Raw genomic sequence first — 23597 nt, forward strand, 5'->3', positions numbered from 1 at the left:
CAACCCCAGAGTCGGTCATGACTGGACCTAATGGTCAGGGGTACCTTTACCTTTACCTTTAAACAGTGGAACTCTCCTCCCAGTGGTGCATCTAGCCTTGTATAGCTTTTGCTGTATGCTGAAGACACTTCTCTTTACCCTGGCCTTTTACAGTTAAGATATACCCATGTCTTTTGCTGAATTTATATTGGTCTGTTTTGACTGGAATGGCTTTACTTGTTCTTTTCATTGTAACTGTTTTACCTGCTTTTATAATTGTCCTCCTATATACATAAACATGTAAGGCTGTCATCACGCTGTAGCTTGTGTGGCGGCCAATAGGTGGCCACGCCAACTCCAGCATCACAAATGCAAGACAGGTAAACAAGAAGTGAACTTTTTTGTTTAATGGAGGGGGAGGTGCTTCACAGAGTGGTTTAGCAAGCCGCTCTGGGAGGTGTCCCCCCCGACAGTTAAGAATGGCTGCAGCAAGAGTTAACAGGGGGGGGGCCTTCAGAATACTGCTCCATGAAGCACCTCCCCCCTCCTTTAAAAGGAGGTGGAACTTGGGGTGAGTAGTGAGGGGATAGGTGAAGGGGCGGTGTGAAGGGAGGGGGTTGTTTAAGTGGGGAGGAGGGCACTGGCAAAAGAGTTGGCAGGTAGGTGGTGTTGGCAAATGGAATGGGCAGGAGAGGAAGCTCCTGGGATTTTATATTGTTGTAACTAGTTCTGTCACTTCATGGTAAAGGTCAGGTAACTAACTAACTAACTAAGTAAGTAAGTAAATTATTTATTTAATTAATTTGAAAGCTTGTTCTCGTGGTATTTGGGATACAACATAGAGGATCATGACTAAAAGCAAATGAGACCACAGTCAGGAATTTAGACTGTAGTGGGAAGCAAAAACTTCTCACATTAGGATCTGGGAAAGGTGAACCTGTAAGAACCAGTTGTGATGCTTGCTTTCTCCCTCTCATTCCTCAGCAGCACTTTGGTGCTGCAGAGTTGGGGAGTGCCAATTTCCAATTTAAAAAAAAAATCTGGTACCAGGATAAGATCAGTAGGAGGCACACAAGGGTGAAGTCCAGTTGGGCTCCAGCGGTAGTAGAGCTCACAGCAAGGCTGGGCTTAAGTTTTAGTGTGTTCAGCCTAATTTTGCAGTCTGTAAGCATAGCAGATGGTGAACTACTTCTCTTTTGCATTCACCACAGTTTTGCGGTGGGGTGTGTGGGGAACTGATTAGAACTCCCTTACTCCAGTTTAATGGCAGACATCTTCCCCTCCCATAGAATGTCTGAACAGAAGGGAAAATTACAGCTGCCACAGAAACATGGCTGCCAGCAAGGGCCTCTGAGAGAAGCAACTTTCCAGTGCTGATCACCTGTTAGATGAAATTGACTGGGGAAGAATGCAAAGGCCACATTGAAGCATTTCCTACCTGCATTAAAGACTGAGCTGGTTATCCCCCCTCTGAGCATCATTTCTGCTTTTTTCATAACATATGTAATCATTAAATGCACAGAATATTACTCACAAGCCATACACACGCATTAAAACTCCGGCTAATTACTTTATGGTACAGTTATAGGCAACGTTATTGGAACTCTGTATTGAAATAAAATCCATTTCTGGTGCGTAATCACATTTCTGTCAATTCCTAGTATATCATAAAAGGTTTCCCTGAGGAATTGGAATGGCTGTATGCAGCTGCAGCTTTTCTTAGAAAACATTTTAAGTATTCTGATAAACATATTGGAAGGTCTTTTGGACAGCACAGGAAATAGCATGCCAAGCGTATCGGTTTATTTTATTTTTTTTAAGTTAAAGGAAATGCAAATGAAACAGGCCGGCCGTACAAAAAGAAGCATTTCCCCCTTCCATAAAATGGAATGTCTGGGGGGAGGTTTGGAAAGAGCAGAGGGTCAGTGCGAACTATGCAGGCAACCTCTTGTTCTGACTGAACTGTTAGCCTTGATAATGTCACAGAACGAAGGCGGACAGGGCAAGGCTGTCTCAGTTCCCAAACTTCTCCCAAACTGGCCAAGCCTCCTTGGTTTGAGCTTAGTAAAGAGTTTGAAGCTGGGGACTGCCATCTACTGAGGAAAGAAAATTGGTGGCCTTGCCCTAGAACTCCCTTGATCCTGCACAGTGTTGTCATTCTTCGCAACTCCTCCAGCACTAAACTTAACAGCAGGGTTACCGCTCGATTGAAGAGATCTTAGCTAAATGATGAAATAAAGTTTTTATCCATTAATTGATTAAACCTGCTTAGGTATTGCACATGAGTAAAACAAAAGTTGGGGGGGGGAGCACACCCTCTTTGTTCAAATGGATTTTGCATGTGTCATCACAAACAGACATGTTCTGGGAAGAAACATTCCACCTTGTGTGAGAATGTGAGGGGAGGCCTCTTCTGAGATAGAAAGCTGCTTTGTGCAACACATTCAGGCTGCATTCTGACTGTGTTTCATTCAGTTTTCCTGACGTCTCCTTAGCTGAGCACTCCTGTGTTTTACGTGATCTTTCACATGATGTGAAAAGCCGCTTCTGGAAATCTAGTGGAATTTAGAGCTCATTTCCATGTGAATTGCTTCAAGAAAGATATCCCCATGGAACTCCATTAACCTGGAAAACCACATCATGGGTTTTGTGCTGTAATCTTCCTGCGGTTTTCATGTAATGAAATATGGGGCGGCAATGTTCTGGCCTACAGTTATTTCCTGTCATTTTAATGAGCGAATCATGCAGGGTGCAAAAGCATTTGTGCACATAAAGAGTGGTGATATGTCCAACAGTGCCCACAGTTGTGTCACACCACACCCACGAGTGTGAATGAAATTTAGTGCAACATTGGCAGTATGTTGATCAAACAGGCACAGTTCCATAATGCAACAGGTACAATGTAAAAGGAACATTGGCTAGCAGGACACAAGCTGTAGCATTATAAACAGGAAAATAAACACAATAATAAGCCCCAAATCTTACATTGGATGCTTAGAACCTCTTACTCTGGAATATAACTATAATGGAGAAAATTCTGCATGAGATTTCAACAGGAACTAAAAACTCCAGGCACTTTTTATATGATTTGGCATTCCTTTATGACATACACAGCGGAACCATCATTTTCAAGACAACATTCGTCACAAGCAATGCTATTTTTCTAGAAAATGAGGTACCTAAACTCACCATGAATGCCTCCCTTGTTCTCTTATAATGGCAATGGTGCCCACCTGAGAAGTGCCAGAACTGAGTTCTGGTGAGTTCCAGCTGGAAAAAAAGCCCTTGTCACAAGCCTGACAAATCTGCAACTATACTTGATGAACTGCTAAAGTTGATAGTCTTTACTTGTACTTTGGTTTTTTTAACTCATGTGCAACTACTCATTCCACATGCTTATTTTATAATTTTGTTTTTCATCTTTTATTTTTTGTCTGCTGTTATAATTGTTTTCTCTGTTTTAGATACATTAAAACATAAAATAAGAAACTTTACCCCCCCCCAAAAAAACGCATGGAAAGATCAAGAAGAAGAAGCAGAAGAGTCATCCATCAGAGTGTCCAAGATCTATTCAGTATGAAAACCAAGTCACAAAAAGTTATAGATGCATTACTTAAAAAAATTAATTAAATCCAAGAGAGCAAATCATAAAAGCCAACCCTGCAAATGGTGTAGATAATTCAAGAAACAACCAGAGAAAATAGTTCATGACTAAATCCAAGCAGGTCTTGCTTCAGAATAATATAAGCATATTTTTCCCTCTCCAAGTACCAACCTGGCATTCAAAAGACAGACTCATAACATATAGTAGATAAAAGTTAATGTGCACAAAAATAACAGTTGGGACATTTAAGGTGAAAACTATGCTTTTTGATTAACATCAGTAGCATTTTGTTGACATGACAGAAAAGTGGCTCCACAAGAGAACTGCCAATTAAGACCTCAATTTTCCAGGTCCAGTGTGCTAAATCAGCATCTTTGTCAGCATATACACACACCAGCTCTTGACACTGGCTGCAAAATAAATAAATAAAAGGGGTTCCCCCATCTGCTGATACCTTAGTTATAGTTGTTCTTCGAATAGGTGAATAATATAATTTTTGAACAAAAGGCGTGCTGGCTCATGACAATTTGAGCTATGCAAAACCACAGGGTTTAAGCTAGCTGGTTCAAGCTAGTTACCCAGACAAAATCCACTTGTATGGTTAAAAGTCAGCTGTTCTTTTAAACTTGAATTAGCATTATTTTTTAGAATATTAGCTTTACTTTTAAGGGTTTTTTTTATGTTTAACACAGAAACTGTTCCAAGCACCATGCACGCACCATTAGGCTTCGAAAGCTGCAATTCTCGTGACTGTGTGTGAGGTTTGTTTGTTTGCTTGCTTATTTCTGTCCTGTCTTATATGCATCCTAATCTTTTCCAAGCCATACCCACTGACCTTGGAGGGAGAGATGGTCAGTCAGGCATTGGGGGTCCTGAGCCATATAAGGATTTAAAGGTTAAAACCATCACTCCGATCTGGGCTCAGAAACATAATGGCAACCAGGGTAATTGTGCCAGAACGGGTGCCATTTGGTCAGAACTGCCTAATTCCTGCCAGCAATCTGGCTACTGCATTCTGTACCAGATGCACTTTCTGAATCGTATTCAAAAGCAACCCCACATTGCAGCAATATAACCTAGAGGTTACTACAACACAGACCGCTGAATCCAAGTTACCTCTGTCTATAGGTAGAGAAGTGTCTGAGCCATTAGCCAAAGCTGGTTGGAGGCACAACGTTCCACTGAAGTGACCTGTGCCTCAAGCAACAGTAACAGATCCAGGACAACTCTCAAGCTATGGACCTGTGCCTTTTAAAACTGAAAATACAGGGCAGGTATGTAATGACCTCTCCAGTCTGTGGTGATATTTTGTTGCTTGCTGCACCATGATGTGACAACTGCAAATTCTTTGCACATTTTCTTCTGACACACTGACAGCAGCTTTGCTTTTCTGACAAGAATTGTGGTCAACTCCTCATCTTTATTTTATCTGTCAGTACTGTTAAAAGCCCTGGATAACGTGCCCACTACTACCAGAACATTTTCTTGTCTAATATTCAATAGTTCAAGTCTTGCAGCAGAGGCTGGAAAAAGAAAATAATGTCTGAATCCTGGGAGAGACAGGTACCAACACTTGCTGAACAATATGATGCTAGGGCCCTGTGCTCAGTTTCTGCCTTCTACTGGCCTTCTACAGATGGACAGACTGAGCATTTTACAGCCACTGACCAAGGCCAGAGCTTCCCTTTCTGTCTGTGCACATCAACGCTCTTTTTATGAGGAAGTCTTCAAGCATATGCCATTGGTTTCCAAGAACCACTGTACATCTCCAAATATCACTGCTCCCATTCTCTTTTTGGAGTCCTCCATTGACAATCTGGTTTATGTTATGTTCCAAACACAGTAGTTTAATACATGACCTGCTTTGATTAACTGCTTCAGCTTTTAAAAAAGAAAATCAGTGCAAAAACATTCACAGTTTTCCAGTAAGGCTCATAGGCTGATTGGAGAGCATAAAGATTAGGTATGAAATTTGCAGCAAAATTCACCCTTCCTAAAAATGTGTTCTGAGAACACCCAGCTCAAGGAGGACAAAGGGCCAGTAGTTTAATTCTTTATTGACAAAGCACAAACTTACAGTAGCTTCTAAGGTGCACTAAACACACAAACACACTTCTGGCAACTAAAAGGTAAAGGTAAAGGTACCCCTGCCCGTACGGGCCAGTCTTGACAGACTCTAGGGTTGTGCGCCCATCTCACGCAAGAGGCCGAGGGCCAGCGCTGTCCGGAGACACTTCCGGGCCACGTGGCGAGCGTGACATTGCTGCTCTGGCGAGCCAGAGCCGCACACGGAAACACCGTTTACCTTCCCGCTAGTAAGCGGTCCCTATTTATCTACTTGCATCCGGGAGTGCTTTCGAACTGCTAGGTTGGCAGGTGCTGGGACTGAACAACGGGAGCGCACCCCACCACGGGGATTCGAACCGCCAACCTTTCGATCGGCAAGCCCTAGGCGCTGAGGCTTTTACCCACAGCGCCACCCACGTCCCTGGCAACTAAGCAGGCAACTAAGCAGCTGCTATTCCCTTCCCAGGCTTGCGCTCTGAGCTGGACAGCTGGAGCAACAGTGTGACCATGCCTCCACGCAAACATAAGTTCCCGTGTCTGAAAGGCACACTCAAGCAAACCTGTGACTTCACCCACATGGAAGGTGCCATTGTGCCGGCCTCTTCAGGTCCTTCCTGGTCCTGGGAGACAGTGGGGAAAGGGGTGGCGGGGATTCTACTGGCCTGATTCTCCCAGGAACTGTCTACTTCTTTGTCTCCACCTTCTGGGCCGCTTCCCTTTCCTCTAGCCCTGGCTCCTGCCTCGTGAGAGGCACAAAACTCCACCAATCACTGATTCCTTCCGCTGGATCAGCTTGAACATCCCTGCCTCCACCACACACTCCTCAGAGCCCTGCCAGTCCCTGACAAAATGCTTGTAATGCCTTCTCATCTTCTCATGGTGGTGTTTTTGAGACATTCTGTATTTGCCAACATGTATCTTCTCCATCTCAGATTTTTAATGTGAGCCAAAAATAAATTTCGGGAGCTTGTACTGTTTCGAAGCAGGCATTAAAAGCTCCCCAACCCTCGGTCGAGAGAAATGTGGGGGGTTGGGGTTGGTAATAAATAAAATATAAAATATAAACCAGAACAAGTCTGTCCAGAACTGCAGCAGTTGCACCCATGCACAGATGGCAAGCCACTTCAAAATGCCTGGTACCCACTCTTTTACCATGCACTCCTATATTCCCTCCTAAAAAAGTACATGGAAATAATTCATGAGCAGTAGAATGGTTCATCATGAGTTACCACCCCCGTCGTTCTGCCCGGACACTGAGGTTCAGCGCCGAGGGTCTTCTGGCGGTTCCCTCACTGTGAGAAGCAAAGCTACAGGAAACCAGGCAGAGGGCCTTCTCGGTAGTGGCGCCCGCCCTGTGGAATGCCCTCCCATCAGATGTCAAAGAGATAAACAACTACCTGAGATTTAGAAGACATCTGAAGGCAGCCCTGTTTAGGGAAGCTTTTAATGTTTGACATTTTAATGTATTTTTAATCTTTGTTGGAAGCTGCCCAGAGTGGCTGGGGAGGCCCAGCCAGAAGGGTGGGGTACAAATAAATTATTATTATTATTATTATTATTATGACTTTGACGGCTCCCATTTTGTTCCTTTCCTGTCATGTCTGGGAGCAACAATCCCTTGTTTAGTGTTATATCAGATGTGATGCTAAACCAGGGATCGTGGTTTGTTGCTCCTCTTTGTGCAGGGGGAAGAGCAAAGTGGAAGCAATCTCTGCATTCACAACAAACAATTGACTATAGTTTAGTGTGACATGTGAACTATATATAATAACAATGAGCGACCTACCTGCTTTTTCTCTGTTCAACTCCTGAGACAGCATCTGCAAGAAAGAATTACGTTTCTTAGTTGGCAAAACATTTTGTTTCCTTTCGAAAGAGCAGAGGCACCCAAAGTAAAAGGGGATATTAAATTCTTAGATATCACCATCGTTGTCTGACCGACTCTAATGCTGTGAAACAACAGGTACTGATAATGATTTTTTGTGAACTCACAGACGGCTGCCAAAAAAGGTTTTAATTAAGGGCTTGACCTATAGTCATAAACAGATATTTACTCATTTAAAATATTTATGTCCCTTTTTTTCCTTCTGGCTGCTGAGATCCCTAAGGTGGCTAACACCACGAACAGTATTAAAACACTAATATAATGTTAAAATACAGAAACAAAGACAGTGTGTCAGATAAAAAAAGAGCCAACTTTAAAATGCTGAGGGACAATACAGTTGAATATTGTGAGGCAGACAGTATATACAAGTGTATAGGTGAAATGGCTAGAGCTCATGTGTGTGGAATTTGGTGATGTTAGTTCTTCCAATAACACAGAGTTCTCAATGTCTCCTTATGTAGGTAAATCCCTGAGCACTCAAAACATTTGATGGTAGCGCCTGAGAACACTAACCTTTTTGTCCCTTCACAGGGCTGGCACCTATAATATCTGGTGCCTAGGAATGTGAAACATTTCTCAAGTATTAGGGGCTCTGATTTTTTATTTTTTATTTTAAATCAAGTTGTCTTCTCTGCATGATTTACTGCACATTAGGCACACTCGTTTTTATGGTCTGCTCTACAATATTTGAGTGATGTGGTTAATGGACTTCCATAGTGCCCAGTGGTATTTTTCTAGAAAAAGAGGTGCCAGAACTCACCATGAACACCTCCCTTGTTCTCTTAGAATGGCAATGGGGTCCACCTGAGAGGTGCCGGAACTGAGTTTTGGTGAGTTCTGGCTGAGAAAAAGCCCTGATGATTCCATCGGTAAACTGTTAGGGTTTTATTTTGTCATAAGAAGGCTTGTGATTTTAAAATTTCCATGGAAATAATGACACAGAACAAGCAGTTTTGAAATTACATAAATATGTGCCACAGTTGTCTTAGTTCCCTTTGAGCATGTGTCAGCCCCCATCATCCAGCTCTGCCTCCTACGATTTCTGGTTCTTTTTGTGAAATTGTACCAACAAAAAATACAGTTATGTCTCTTGACCAATTCCAAACGGGAACACAAAACCTGACAGATGAAAAGTAATTTATAGAAATAATGTCTTATAGGAAATGGCACTCGTGGAACACTAGGACAGCAATTTATCTAAGCTGAATGGAAAGCATCAGCCTGAGCCATAGAAACTATGAATGAGCATGACCCCAACCGAGTGGGAAGAAACCTGACAGCATCTGCAAATATGACTAATAATGGCACACAAAAGAATTTAGATTTAGTGCTTTTATAGGATGCCTCAAAACAGTACTAAGAGTACCAACAGTATTAAATATATTATTGCATTGCAATAATATGTTTATTTAAAGGTAAAGGTAACGGTACCCCTGACCATTAGGTCCAGTTGCGGACGACCCTGGGATTGCGGTGCTCATCTCACTCTATGGGCCAAGGGAGCCGGCGTTCGTCCGCAGACAGCTTCCAGGTCATGTGGCCAGCATGACTAAGCCGCTTCTGGCGAACCAGAGCAGCACACGGAAACGCCGTTTACCTTCCCACCAGAGCAGTACCTATTTATCTACTTGCACTTGATGTGCTTTCAAACTGCTAGGTGGGCAGGAGCTGGGACTGAACAACAGGAGCTCACCCCGTTGCGGGGATTCGAACCACCAACCTTCTGATCGGCAAGCCCTAGGCTCTGTGGTTTAGACCACAGTGCCACCCGCATCCCTATATATGTTTATTTACTCAGAAGCAATTCTCACCGAGTCCAAAAGGTCTTACTTTCAAATAAATGTGTATAGGCTTTCACTGTCTAGTTTGCTTATGGCAGTTAAAAAAATAAGCAGCAGCCAAGCAAATTTAAAAATTCTTAATTCCATTTTCTTTCTTGCTGAGATTTGGAAGCTCTGACCACAGCTGAGTTACTCCTGATTTACCTGAATAAGAAAATAACAGTTGTTTCCCTTAGCTTTGTATAAAATTGTCTCAAGCCAGTACTCTTATTTCCTAGGTTTGCCAAAGTCTGAGTACCAAGCCTCTGGTTGCCAACCTGGTGCCCATGAGATCAGTGGTGCCCTTGAATTCTGCTGGTGCCCACAAAGCCTCTAAGTACATAGAGCCAAAGGAGAAAGCTGGAAGAGCAGTTTTCTCTTTTCAAGACTCCTGAACAGTGATTGGGAAAGTGATTGAGTTAGGCAGAGACGGAAGTGACCTGGGAGACTGTTTGTGGAACAGAGCAGCCAGAGGAAGAAAGCAGGGTGCCACAGGATTCGGAGGGAGAGAAGGTGATATACAAGGCATGCACATACACACGTAAATTGAATCCCATAAAACTGAACCTCTAGAAATTGCATCATTTAAAATGGGTCCTCTCCCACCAACCTCAAATCACAGAACTGTAAAAATCACAGATTCAGAGCTTTCCAGATGCCCGCAGATGAGTTGTGTGATTTGTTGATGGTTTGGTTGTCGTCCCACATAAAAATCATTACCAGATGTGCTTTCGATTGATGTTTTTGTGGTGCTGTCAAGTAGAGCACCTATGATTCCTCCCACCTCTGTGCAGTCTACTAATATAAGCTTTTATTTGACAGCAGTTTTAGGATGTATAATCATTATAATCATGCAAATTCCAGAGGATCTGTTGTAATTCTACTAGATTCCACTTTTACCCAAACCTCATAGAAAAGCAAAGTGTGCATGCTTTCTTGATGTCTCTCATGGGTGTGTAATGAAGAGGAGACGGGGGCAATGGCATTCTTTCAACATCATCATCATCATCATCATCATCATCATTATTATTATTATTATTATTATTTTATATACTGCCCTATAACCGGAGGTCTCAGGGCAGTTCAAAGAACAAAATCAAAATATGAAACTACAAAATATATGATACAGTGGTACTTAATTCGTTCCAGAGGTCTGTTCTTAACCTGAAACTGTTCTTAACCTGAAGCACCACTTTAGCTAATGGGGCCTCCTGCTGCTGTTGCGCCACCAGAGCACGATTTCTGTTCTCATCCTGAAGCAAAGTTCTTAACCCGAGGTACTATATCTGGGTTAGCGGAGTCTGTAACCAGAAGCGTATGTAACCTGAAGCGTATGTAACCCGAGGTACCACTGTATATATTGACATATAATCAAAATATATAATCATATATCATCAGAAATATAAAATTCCAGATATTCCACCCAAAAGGGTGGAAACCCCTGGAACTCATAGGCTTCCCCGTGGCTAACAGCAGATTTGGGACATGATTTAAATCAGGGAAACATGAGGTTTAATACAGGAGGTGTATCTGACAATTAAATCTGCCTGGCCAGATAGATCTGACACCATCTGGATGAATTAGCAGATAAAGTAGCAATGATTGAAGATATTTGCCTCACATTTTGGTTAAACTCAGTAAGATGCAAAATCGCTACACAAGTTCCTTCTTGCTTTCTTCTTGGTTATCTTGTTTGCAATAGCTGCCATCCCTAGGAATATCAACCTTGCAAAAAAGGGTTACCCAAAGAGATTCAGGAAGTCTTTAGTCTGCTTTCAAATGCACCACTTCAATCACTTAAAACGTATATAATCCCACAAAACAATTGAGATGGCCTGTGCAGTGCCTGCCTAGAATAGAAACACTGATGAAAAGCACAGAAGGTCGTTCAGCTTTGCTATATAAGTTCTAAAGCTATGTTTGTCTGCATTGCAGAGTGCTATAAAAACCATTCACTCGCTCAGTTGCTTCTCCCAGGAGCAAAAGGTACCAGTTCATTTTGGCAATCCTTGCTGCGTCTGAAAAGTGTTGGAGGCAATTTAAAAACAATTTCCGAGGGAACATTAGATTCCCACCCCCCACCCCCAAGTCTGTCCTATGTGAATTAAAAACATGAACCACTCATTTTATTTAAATGGATCTGGCGCAGTTTAGAATGATGATGTTTGTAAAGCAAATTTAGAGCACTTTCCAAACAAATGATTCAGCATCTCAATATTTTTTTTGCTTCATATGTTGCTAGGTACAATGCACATCTTCAGGCAGGCTTATTGCTGTAGATTTGAAAGATTGGCTTGTATACAAGTCCCTCTCTTTGCACAGATGGGTACCAGGTAGCGTTATAAGACCATCGTTGTCACACTCTTTTGATGCATGGTCAAATAAAGAAGCGCCTATCAGACTTAATGGCTGTTTGCAGTGCGTAGGAAATCAAATGGTGGTTGGTGTGTGGTTGTTCCTTCATAGCCATGTCCCTATCTGCCCCTACCTGACATCATGTATGATATCAGGTGTTGGACAGGTGGGTGTATTTTGTGGGCAACAGTCTGACAGGTCCAATTGGAACCCCTGCCAGGCCTAATTAAACCAGTTCCCACCCCCTGGTTTATGTATATGTAGAATCTGAAAGATAAGGATTCGTAGTCCTTCCTCTGGCTTTGGGGTCATCGTGTTTCTTTCAGCACTGAATCACGATCTGATCTGTAAAATGAGAACACTTGCGTGGCTTTGGCTGCGTAGCCATCTACCAGCTTAAGATGCAGCTTGGTCGTTCTTTTTCTAAATTTGGATAGAGGCTGGTTTGGGGGGAAATGTGTCAAAATGCAGTATTTAATAAGAAATGACAGGATTATGGTTAACTTTGTGCGTACACTGCTTCCCAAACCAGGGCTTGGAGAGCACGGTGTTATGTACTGAAGTTCTCACCCTGGGCCAGCAGAGGGATACTGTAGATAGTTATGCAAATAAGGGCTCGAAAGTGACGTTCGGTGATTGCATAGTTTTAGAAAATTGTTACAGTTACATTGTACTGGAGCTCTATATAAGCAGGCTGACTGAACCCTTCAGTTCAGTTCTGTTCTGTTCTGGCCTGTGAATAAACAAGAGCTGTTTGAAGAATTGTTGTGTCGTCTGATATGTTCACCCACAACTTTAGCCCACGGGATGCAGAGTAAACAGGAGTGCATGTCCTCATGACACAAATTTTTTTTTGGAAAGGGATAGAGGACTTGTAGGGCAAACAGAGCCTTCCATGCCTCTCTGACACACCCGCAAAGTTAAGAACGGATGCTACGAAGCAAAAAGGCTGTTCTAGGACTACCGTGTTGCGCAGTCATCAGCACTCACAGCAGTCTCTGTCTTAGAAAACTTTTGAGTATTCAATGGTGTTTGTGAATCTGATTATATCTCACCAATTCTAGTTGGGTGCTCCATTCTAGTTGGAAGCAGGCAAGGAAGGGTAGCTGGGCTGTTTGTATTTTAGTGTCCCCCCCCCCCGCCATTGATATTCTTGCTTTTCCCATTTACCTACATATTGCTCATTTGATAATGTATCCCAAGATATTTTGATTTTGACGCTAGGCTTCAGAATCATGAGATACATCTACAACATTAAGAAGAAGAGTCCCTGGATAATTAGATGTGCCTTTGGATCACTTGATAACATCTGTAACTGAAAACTTGTGCAGATGTTATACTGTAATTTCCTCATCACACACATGCACCCTGCAAATCAAACATATTATACACAAGCAAAAACAGAACACACACACACAAATTTAAGAAAAATAGGGCATATGGCAGATCATTACGTTATTCCTTCCAAAAAATGGATGAATAAAGCCTATTGTTTCTTTTTTAAGACATGGAAAGTCAATCAGGTGTTCACGTGTTAACACAACGAACCATTAGCATTGGCCTTAGCAATTTCAGCCTGCTAAAGTTGTTATCAAGTTCCTGGATGCTATCCAACAGTGCTCCGGCTTGCTCTTTACAGGGCAAAGGTGTCACGATGTAGCTAGTGTGTACGGAGAGACATGTAAAGAAATAAGACAACATACCTGTCTATGAGTGTTTTTCCTGACATAAAATACAATAACAGACTCTCCAGAAATAACACATAGGGAGCTGCCTTATACCAAGTCAGTATTGGTTCATCTAGCAGAGTTTTATATGCAATGACTGACAGTTCTTTTAAAAAAGAATATTCCTTTATTTACAAGTATACAGGCCGTGTTTAAGGGCGGGGGCAACAAGCCACTCTTCTAAGGCAGAGGACCTGCTACCCCGGATCAAATCCTGAGAGAGGACCAGTGCTCTTTTCTTTTCCAAAGGGACAAACTGCTACTTTAGCTTGGATTCCTGCATTGCAGGAGGTTGGACTAGGTGACATTTGCAGTCCCTTCCAACCCTTCCAACATAAGAATCAGGAGAACTATATCCTGTAGAGAAATAATTCTCCCTACATCCATCACATTTCAAGGCATTTAGAAAGAGGGCTAACCCTGGGATACAGGAACTATTAAAATGCCCTTTTATAAAGCATTTACAAAGAGGTCAGGTGAAGATGAATAATAGATATGCTAATAAGTGGCCAAATCAATGGTTAAATATAGTCAAGGACCAGCAGATGAACTGGCTGATTATGAGTCAGAGTTTGAAAGAGGAGAGCAGCCAGGATTATTCCCCCACCCACCTCACTCCACCTGAGCAAACCAGAGAGCAGGAATGATGCACAAACACCTTTAGGATTCTTTTGCAAACTAGCCTTTTGTCTCTTTCTGACAGCACATTCCCACTTAAAGGTGGAGGAACGACGGAGAACCGTACACTTTAGTCTCAATCAGTGTCAAATGAACAATGGAGAGCCTTACACTTTAGTCTCATAATCTCAGTGCTATATGAAGACGCCTGTCAAGAGCATCCTGTATCACAGCACTGAAAACAGCTGCAGAGGTACCGTGCAGTGATGCTACACATTTTTGCATTGCAACTTTCTGCAGAACAAATGACATGTTGAACAGTACATGACTGTCTGCAAGGAATACGGCTGCCAAGGAGAGCTCTTGTGTTTTTAAGAACTTCCTGGCTTGAAGAAATTAAGCAGGTGACGATTTTCCTTGTCTGTTCACCAGGAAATGCTCCTCACTTACTACATTTCTGCAATACAGACAGCACTAAAGGCACGGGGGGGGGGGGAATCTTCCTGAAAATAAATGCAACCCCATGGGTGCATGGAGTCCATCGTATTCGTGTTACTTCCATTTTTCCAGGAAAGAAAGGATGCTGAACTTCTACCACAGCCTCCTTGGCAGCTTGCCTCTTCAGGGAAAAAGCTTGCCCATAGTTTTGAAGTCATAGAATTTTAGAGCTGGAAGGGACAACAAGGGCCATCTAGTCCAACCCCAGCAATGCAGGAATATTTTGCACAATGTGGGGCTAAAACCTACGACCCTGAGATTAAGAGTTTTCCAATGATTGTTCCGGGGTACAGGTGGCGCTGTGGGCTAAACCACTGAGCCTCTTGGGCTTGCCGATCAGAAGGTCGGCGGTTCGAATCCCCGTGACAGGGTGAGCTCCCGTTGCTCAGTCCCTGCTCCTGCCAACCTAGCAGTTTGAAAACACGTCAAAGTGCAAGTAGATAAATGGGTGTTTCCATGCGCTGCTCTGGTTTCGCCAGAAGCGGCTTAGTCATGCTGGCCACATGACCTGGAAAAACTGCGGACAAACGTCTGCTCCCTTGGCCAGTAAAGTGAGATGAGCGCTGCAACCCCAAAGTCATTCGTGACTGGACTTAACTGTCAGGGGTCCTTTACCTTTTTTAAATGATTGTTCCTAGCAAGCTGAAGACAGATATGTTTTCAGCACCCATGGGATACTTGTGGGCCTCCAGATATTGCTGGACTACAACTCCCTGATCATAGAGTTGGAAGAGACCCCATGGATTATCTAATCAGACCCCCCTGCAATGCAGAAATATGCAGCTTTACAGGAACCAAACCTGTGACCTTGGCATTATCAGCACCATGTCCTAACCAACTGAACTGACACCTTATCATTTGCCTGTGCTGGCTGGGTCTGATGGCAGCCACAAGCTCCTCACCCCTGATTTTCAGAGTTACTTCCTGCTAACAATGGGTTTGTGTGTGTGTGTGTAGCAGCCAAATTCAGAAATAAATAGTCTGGTACAACTGCTGGTTGAGACAATAAAGCAACTTTATTACTTAAAACAAAAACTGTTCTGAGTACAAGCTGACATGCGGCCATCATGGAGTCATGAGGTTCACAAAAGGAATATCTAACACTGGCTGACTGGAAGAGGAGGAGGATGGAAGCAGAACTTGCGTTTGGAGGGTGGGGAACCCAATCCAACAAAGATAGTTTCTTAAGAAGGAACCAGCAGGGAAGAATAAAGCGCTTTCCTGTCTATTGCCCCTAACTGGTTCAGGCAACTTATTGCAAGCGTTGTTGCTTTACTTCCAACAACCAGTTCAGAGGCTAGAATTTCTATGCTACTGTACTTTGGTAGCCAGATGATACACATAAAGAAGGGAAGTGAGCACTGGTGGTGTGGGAATAAAAGGTCAGCTGCTCCTTTAAACAAAGATGCTAATATAGAGCCAGTGTGGTGTAGTGGTTAAGAGCGGTAATCTCGTAATCTGGGGGACCAGGTTCGTGTCTCCGCTCCTCCACATGCAGCTGCTGGGTGACCTTGGGCTAGTCACACTTCTCTGAAGTCTCTCAGCCTCACTCACCTCACAGAGTGTTTGTTGTGGGGGAGGAAGGGAAAGGAGAATGTTAGCCGCTTTGAGACTCCTGAAAGGGAGTAAAAGGCGGGATATCAAATCCAAACTCTATGTTGGTAGCGGTACTGGAGCGGGGAGATACACTATGTCCAGTGAAATACATATTTTAAAAGAAATGAATAGCAAGGAGATCTTTAAACGGCAGGATATTATCTGGGGAACTGGCTTGCACTTTTTTCTTTATTTTTACAGCACAGTCATAATGTGTTTATGTGTGTACAGTGGTACCTCGGGTTACATACGCTTCAGGTTACGGATGCTTCAGGTTACAGACTCCGCTAACCCAGAAATAGTACCTCAGGTTAAGAACTTTGCTTCAGGATGAGGACAGAAATCGCGAGGTGGCGGCACAGCAGCAGCAGGAGGCCCCATTAGCTAAAGTGGTGCCTCAGGTTAAGAACAGTTTCAGGTTAAGAACGGACCTCCGAAACGAATTAAGTACGTAACCAGAGGTACTGTATCTAGAAATAATGATCCATCTTATTTATTTATTTTTAAATCAGATATTTCTCTGAGAAAAATGACACAGCCTGCTATGTTCTCTTGCACGTTCCTGTCCTTCTGCTGCACTCAACTGCTCACTCTTCACTTCGCTTCATTTCAATTCCCGATTTCTCTTGACAGCTTCTCTAGATTATGACCTTGGCTGCAGTACAAGGCGCTGCCCTCTGGCTTGTCCTTTTGATTAAGACGAGTGGCTTGAGCCGAGCTGGAGTTTGGAAGACACCCGACAGTTATACATGCGAGAGTCAACCTTCCACTACTGTGCTTCTGACCATCTCCAACATGCAACAGCGCCATCTGCATTATGTTCTACATTTGTTGTTCTCTGGGGAATGTCAAAGGAAGACGTTGCAAGGCTGAGCCAAAACCACTCGTTCATTTTCAGGAAACGGTTTGGAAGCTGCAAAAGGCAGCGCAACTTTAAGAACTTTATGCCCAAGTTTGCCTCTTTTCTTCTCATTCATTTTTCCATGTGTGTTATTTTTTTATAGAGATTTTAAGTCTGAAGGCAGGCACTGTCTCACTACTAATGCTTTTAAATAACCTTATTAACATTTTCTTTTGGTTTCCTTTCAGTGATAAACACTTCTAGCAGTTCTATGGCCAGTTTTGCTTTCAACAAGTGTGGCATCCCTAAATACTTGTATAACGGTATATTTTGCATGTGCCTATCATAATTTATGTCCTCCTTCTAAAAATTCTCTCTGAAAGAAAAACTTGCTGTTCCAATTGTTTGGGGCAAATGGTAGTTGGTCATCTTCTAAAGATGCACTGAGGTTGTCTTTTTGGGTGGTCAATCAAAGCCATTACCAGTTCTGGGCCTAATTGAGGGAGTAAAGTAAGGTGTTGAACCTAGGGGAGAGCCATAGCTGTCAACGTTTCCCTTTTTTAAAGGGAAATTCCCTTATTCTGAATAGGATTCCTCTCAAGAAAAGGGAAAAGTTGACAGCTGTGGGGAGAGCCCAGAGAGGATAATGCACACTTTGCATTACAGGTAGTAGGTAATGGGGAAGAACTTTACCTTCTCTTGAACTCCTAGATACTTTTGCATGCAATTCATGTTCTCTATAGATCTTCCTCTACCCACCCCCCATATACCATATTTTTCACCCTATAGGATGCACTTTTCCCCCTCCAAAAATGAAGGGGAAATGTGTGTGCGTCCTATGGGGCGAATGCATGCTTTCGCTGAAGCCTGGAGAGCGAGAGGGGTCAGTACGCACCGACCCCTCTTGCTCTCCAGGCTTCAGGAGAGCCACAGCGCCAGCCCCACAAGGTCGGGGGACAGCGGGGAGGCGAAATGCCACCATCCTGCTGTCTCCAGATGTGGTTTTGGAGGCTGACAGCGGGAAGATGCGTGAAATAATTTTTTTTCTTTATTTCCCCCCCAAAAAACTTGGTGCGTTCTATGGGTCGGTGCGTCCTATGGGGCGAAAAATACGGTAAATCTCTCTCCAATTTATTGCAAGGTACAGATTGTGTGGACTATGTAGAAAAAATGGGTACTCAGTTTCCATTGATTTCAAATCAAAAAGTTGTGTATATGTGTCAGGGGTTCAGGAGCAGAGTCACAGGAGAGGGAGGAAACGGAGAGCGAGGGGGAGGAGTCGGAAGGAAATGTCAGCGACGACAGTAGTCCGAGGTCTCTGAGTCTCTCCAGTGACTCGGAGGATTCACAGAAAGGGGCCCCCATGGTCAGGGCAAGGGGAGTGCCCAGGGGGACACCTCGGGAAGAAGGGGCCAGAGGGGACTCAGAGAGTAGCAGCTGGAAATCCGGACCAGCGTCCCCCCCAGAGTGCAGTAGGGGGGAGGAGTCCAAGGCATCGGGATCAGGGAGCGCGCAGGCAGAGGGAGAACGTGAGGCAGGAGTGACCACACCCTCGTCAGGGAGCGAGGAAACGGTCATCCGGAAAGTTAAACGCGCGCGCGCGCCAAGTTCAAATGTACAGGAGGGCGGCAAGGTGGGCAGCCCGGGTAGGGAGCCAGGTCCTAAAGCCCGCCGAAGAGAGGGGGAGGAGTCAGAGGGGTCAAGCTCTGCGTCGGAAGAGTCCAGGAGGAATGAGACCCCGGGGGGTAGTAAGACCCAGAGGAAGAGAGAGAGAAGGAAGAGGTGGAGTAAGATTAGAGTCTTAAGCTGGTGCACAGGGGGCGGAGACCCAGACAGAGCTTCGCCGGTCTAAAGTCCAGACGTAGAGCTGGGACGCTGAGACTTGTAAATGGAGACTATTCTTCAATAAAGACTTTGATACTGTACTATCGGCTAGCGTTGGTCCTTGGTGAGCTGGGACCCGGAGCCAGCTCTGACAATATGCAATCTGTATTGGCTTCCTTGTGTCACTTGATAACTGCTAGCATCAGCAGTAGTGACTTCTGGCAGAAGTCCTGGTGGTTTTTTCCTAAGCATTCCTTTATTCTGACAACATCTTGTGATTATGTGGGACGCTGCTTACCTCCCCCCCCCCCCACCATTTATTCAAGTTGGCACCCATGCTCTGGACCTCATGTGTAGAAGGCACACAAAGAAGGGCCTCAAATGATTACTGCAGAGTCCAAGCCAGTTTCTATGGGGAGTGGCGGTCCTTGAGGTACTGTGGTCCTGAGCCGTTTAAGACTTTCTATGTCAAAAACTGCATTTGGAATTGTACCCAGAAACTAATTGGTAGCCAGTGCAGTTGGGCCAGGATCTGTGTAATATACTCAAACTATCTTGCCCCAGTGAGCAACCTGGTCACTGAATTCTGCACCAGCTGAAGTTTCTGAACCATCTTCAGAGGCAGCCCTAGGTATAACGCAACATGCATTTGATTGACAGGAAGTTGTGCAGCATCTGCACAAACAAGTCTGAATGAAAGCTAAATAACCAGAAGACATCAAATGCAAGCTCCATGCAAGCTTTGTACAAACAAATCAGGAAGAATGCTTAATAAACAGGCCATATGGAGAGGCCAGGAATGAAAAACAGCTGTGCCAGTTGTCAAAATCTCTGGATGAAACCCTTTAGCACTGTGCAACACTAAAGGCCAGATTCAACTATCCGGTTCCCAAAAGCATAACTGTGCTTTCCCCCTTCTCCTGCAAATCTGCTCTGGAGGGTCTGGAAAAGTCCAAAACAGAAAATGGGGGAGGAAAGTGAAGATTGCTTGCCCAATGGAATGATCTTATTAGCTGAATTCCACCCTAAAAAGTGTGTTTACTTTTCAATATATATTTTTTTGCATGTCACAGTTAATATATTTTTTTAAAAACCACATCACCTGGTTGATATAGGATTAGAAGATAGTTCTTTAAAAATAAATTGAGGTTTTACTAAAGTTGATGGAAAAGAACAACCAAACTTACCAAAATTAAAAAATGCTTTCTCTATTAAGGCTGAGGTTCCAAGCTTCTGAGCACTTTTCAAGAAACTGTTGTATGTACTCAAAATATTGTAATGTTGCAGAAGAAAAACTGGCAATCTGCAGACCTCCTCCCCTGCCTGAAAGCACAGTAAAAAACCCAAACTAGCAACCCACTCTCAAACAGCCTCCCCCCAAAAGCCAAAAACACCTTTTAAACAAAACAGTTGCGAGGAATAGAGAACTTTGGCAGGTGTCATGGACAGTCACTTACAGACACACTGTTAAGACCATATTCATGGAAGACAATCTTACTTGGCTACAAGTGATTGCTGAGGAGGAGGAGGACCAATTCTACAACTGATGCCACAAAGACAACTAGTAAGAATAAAGTCACATGCATTTAATTGCCAAGATGGAAAAGGGTCAACACAAGATGTCTGAGATCATCAAGATGAACTTAAGTCTTCCTGGCGAAAAACAGAATTTTTCCTTTCATGCAGAAAAAAGGAGATGCTATGTGGAAAATACTGTTTCAGCTTCTATATAGAACACTAACATCCTTAGGGTCCTTTGTTCTAATAACAAGAGTTAAATAAATAAAGTCAGAGGAAATGAAAAGAGAGAGCATCTGAGAAAACCAAGTTACTGTAAAAGTAAATACAAATAAAATGCCAAGAAGTTGTGGGACGGGGGGGGGGGGGGGGGAGTCAGGATTATACTTGTAGTTCCCACGCCAAATCTTCCAACATCAACACTGTGGTTTGGCTGGACATTATCAGGAATGACTTGCCACGCACATTTACATGTCATGACTCACACAAATGCTCCACTTCCGAACCATACTTCCTTTGGCTCCCCAGCCCAGCTGTGTTTTCAATTTGAATTAGTAATGATATCATGCATCTTCAGTTCAGGCTACAGACAACGGGACCCAAGCCTCCGATTAAAGCAACTATGAACCTGCTCTGTTTTTGTTTCTTAAAAAGTGACTTTTATGTCATTAGGATACTTGGCTAAACACAAGTTGAAAATGTTGGCATGATATGTTTTCCAGCCAACCTATTTGGTGTGTTTCTAAGTTTGTACAGAGCACCCTGGTGCAAATGTCTGTTATCAAAAGTGGCTTGCTTAAGTCCTATGCAGACTGGTCTTACAATCTCCTTTCCCTTCCTCCCCCACAACAAACACTCTGTGAGGTGAGTGGGGCTGAGAGACTTCAAAGAAGCGTGACTAGCCCAAGGTCACCCAGCAGCTGCATGTGGAGGAGCGGAGACGTGAACCCGTTTCACCAGATTACGAGTCTACTGCTCTTAATCACTACACCACACTGGCTCTCATGGAGAGGCAGCAAGATGCTTCCTTGCCACCACCACCACCACTCAGGACAAGCGCCAGTCCATCATCCCAGTGCCAGCGCCAGTGTGGTGTAGTGGTTAAGAACGGTAGTCTCCTAATCTGGGGAACCGGGTTCGTGTCTCCGCTCCTCCACCTGCAGCTGCTGGGTGACCTTGGGCTAGTCACACTTCTTTGAAGTCTCTCAGCCCCACTCACCTCACAGAGTGTTTGTTGTGGGGGAGGAAGGGAAAGGAGAATGTTAGCCGCTTTGAGACTCCTTAAAGGGAGTGAAAGGCGGGATATCAAATCCAAACTCTTCTTCTTCATCATCCTCCCCAAGTTTGGAAGCAGTGGCACTGGAGGGGGAAATAGAGACATTCCGGGATTAAATCAGAAGCTGGGATGGCTTTCACGAGTCTGTCCCTAGAAAATTGGGATGCTTGGAGGGTATGCTGTCCATTCTACTAGCTGCTTTGGGCCAGACTCTAGGAGGCTCCACACTACTGAGAAAAGCTTTGCCAGACAGCACAGTGAGGATGCAACAGTCAGCAAAGCTTTGCTACCTTCACTGCCACTAGGTAGACTCAGTGTTCGACTGCATTTGACTGGATTTTTCCTACGCTCCACATTCGAGCCTTCTCCCAGCTTGTTTCCTCACCCTAAGCTCTGGAATATACCAGAGCTGTGTTGATATCCAGTTGCCTCTTTCTGCACTAGCTAGGAAGTGGCCCAGTACCACTCACTCTGAATTTGGCCTGCTAAATATCCCTCTCAGCATGAAAGCTCATTTGATACTGGGAGAGGCAACAGCCAGGTCAGAGAATCAGCACTGTGTTTCTGGTGAACACATCTGGGGACAGTGCCAGGCCAAAAGCAGCGCATGAAGCACTGTGGTTTTTAATGGCCTCGCTGGCATCCCTCCCAAGTGTGAAATTAAAGACCTTACGGAGTACAGTCGCTTAGAGAAAGATGGCAGCTGCTAATGGCGCCATGCCCTGTATCTATGTGGCACCAGTGTTGTGGAATACCCTCCTGGCTGAAATATGAAAGGTCCCATCAGTTTTGGCATTCCTCCAGCTCTTGAAGACACACCTGTTTGCCTTGAACTTGCACCTGTGATCTAATTGTTTTAATTGTTTCATTGATCTAATTGTTTTAACGAGCTTGTTTTATTGCATTTTTACATTATGAATGTTTTAAAGTTTTGATGGAATTGTTTCATTATGTTTTAACTCTGTATGAAGTTTATGATTGATTTTATACTTGTAAACTGTTTAGAAGCCATTTTGTCATGTAATAATAATAATAATAATAATAATAATAATTTATTATTTATACCCCGCCCATCTGGCTGAGTTTCCCCAGCCACTCTGGGCGGCTCCCAATCAAGTGTTAAAAACAGTAAGTGTAAGTGTAAATGTAAGTAGTAAATAATAATAGTAGCAATAATGATATTAATATTAATAATAATTCAAAGTGGAATCTATGACTGGATGCATGCACAACACATACTTGAGAGATGAAGGCTCAGAGATGAAGGCTGGCTAATTGAAGTTTAATTGAGCCTAAGAACTGACCTAGGGCTCCTAAGCTACTTTTTGAACTTGGGGCAGAATGGGTGACTGCTTTGAGGGAACCTTTTGCAAAAATCAGAAGAAAATTTAGGTCAGGGAAGTATGGACCGATGTGCTCACAATGTACGGGTGAGGCTGTCAGATTTATTAAAATAATTAGCATTAGTCCACGAAGGATTGCAGGTGAATATGAAAGATGTTCTTATATTTTATAGCCAATGTTTTTCAGCATACAGTTCTTCACAAGTGCAGAGCAAAAGAGATATTTGCCCTGGAGCCTAAAACTGACATAAAATATTTACAAAGCTCACATAGCAACTTGTAAGGCTCAGTTAGTGTATGGATTTGGAATTTCCCTGATAAAATGAGGCTCTGAGAAGTGTTTATTGCACTATTTATAAGTGGCATTGCAAGTGAAATCCTTATGCTGATCCCGCTCACAGAGTCAAAGAAAATGCCACCTACTTTAAATAAATAGGGCCTTTACTGTAAATCCTCTCAGGCAACTGTCTTCTTTCCTTTTACCTGCCAGTAAACTTCTTTGTTATTGCTCTGTTATGATCTCTTTCCCTTAAGGGCCATGCAAAGAAGTGCTAAATCATTCCTCTCTCAAAGTACATCGAGCACCTCTCTTTATTGCCAGCAAGTTAAAAATAAAATTCCAGTGTAAGCAGAATTATTCTGTACG

At 43.5% G+C, this 23597-nt stretch overlaps 1 protein-coding gene across 2 annotated transcripts in view; it reads right to left on the reverse strand.

Annotated features, from left to right (window-relative positions):
- STARD13 (StAR related lipid transfer domain containing 13) overlaps nucleotides 1–23597 on the reverse strand; it is a 218720-nt gene that overhangs the window by 149883 nt on the left and 45240 nt on the right. For both annotated transcript variants that reach the window (XM_083437009.1, XM_083437010.1), the window contains one exon: nucleotides 7437–7470. In XM_083437009.1, coding sequence (XP_083293135.1) covers nucleotides 7437–7470 — 34 coding nt within the window. The remainder of the gene's footprint in view (nucleotides 1–7436; nucleotides 7471–23597) is intronic.

This window comes from Podarcis tiliguerta (genome assembly GCF_965153285.1).
Source record: "Podarcis tiliguerta genome assembly, chromosome: 4".
Lineage (NCBI taxonomy): Eukaryota > Metazoa > Chordata > Lepidosauria > Squamata > Lacertidae > Podarcis > Podarcis tiliguerta.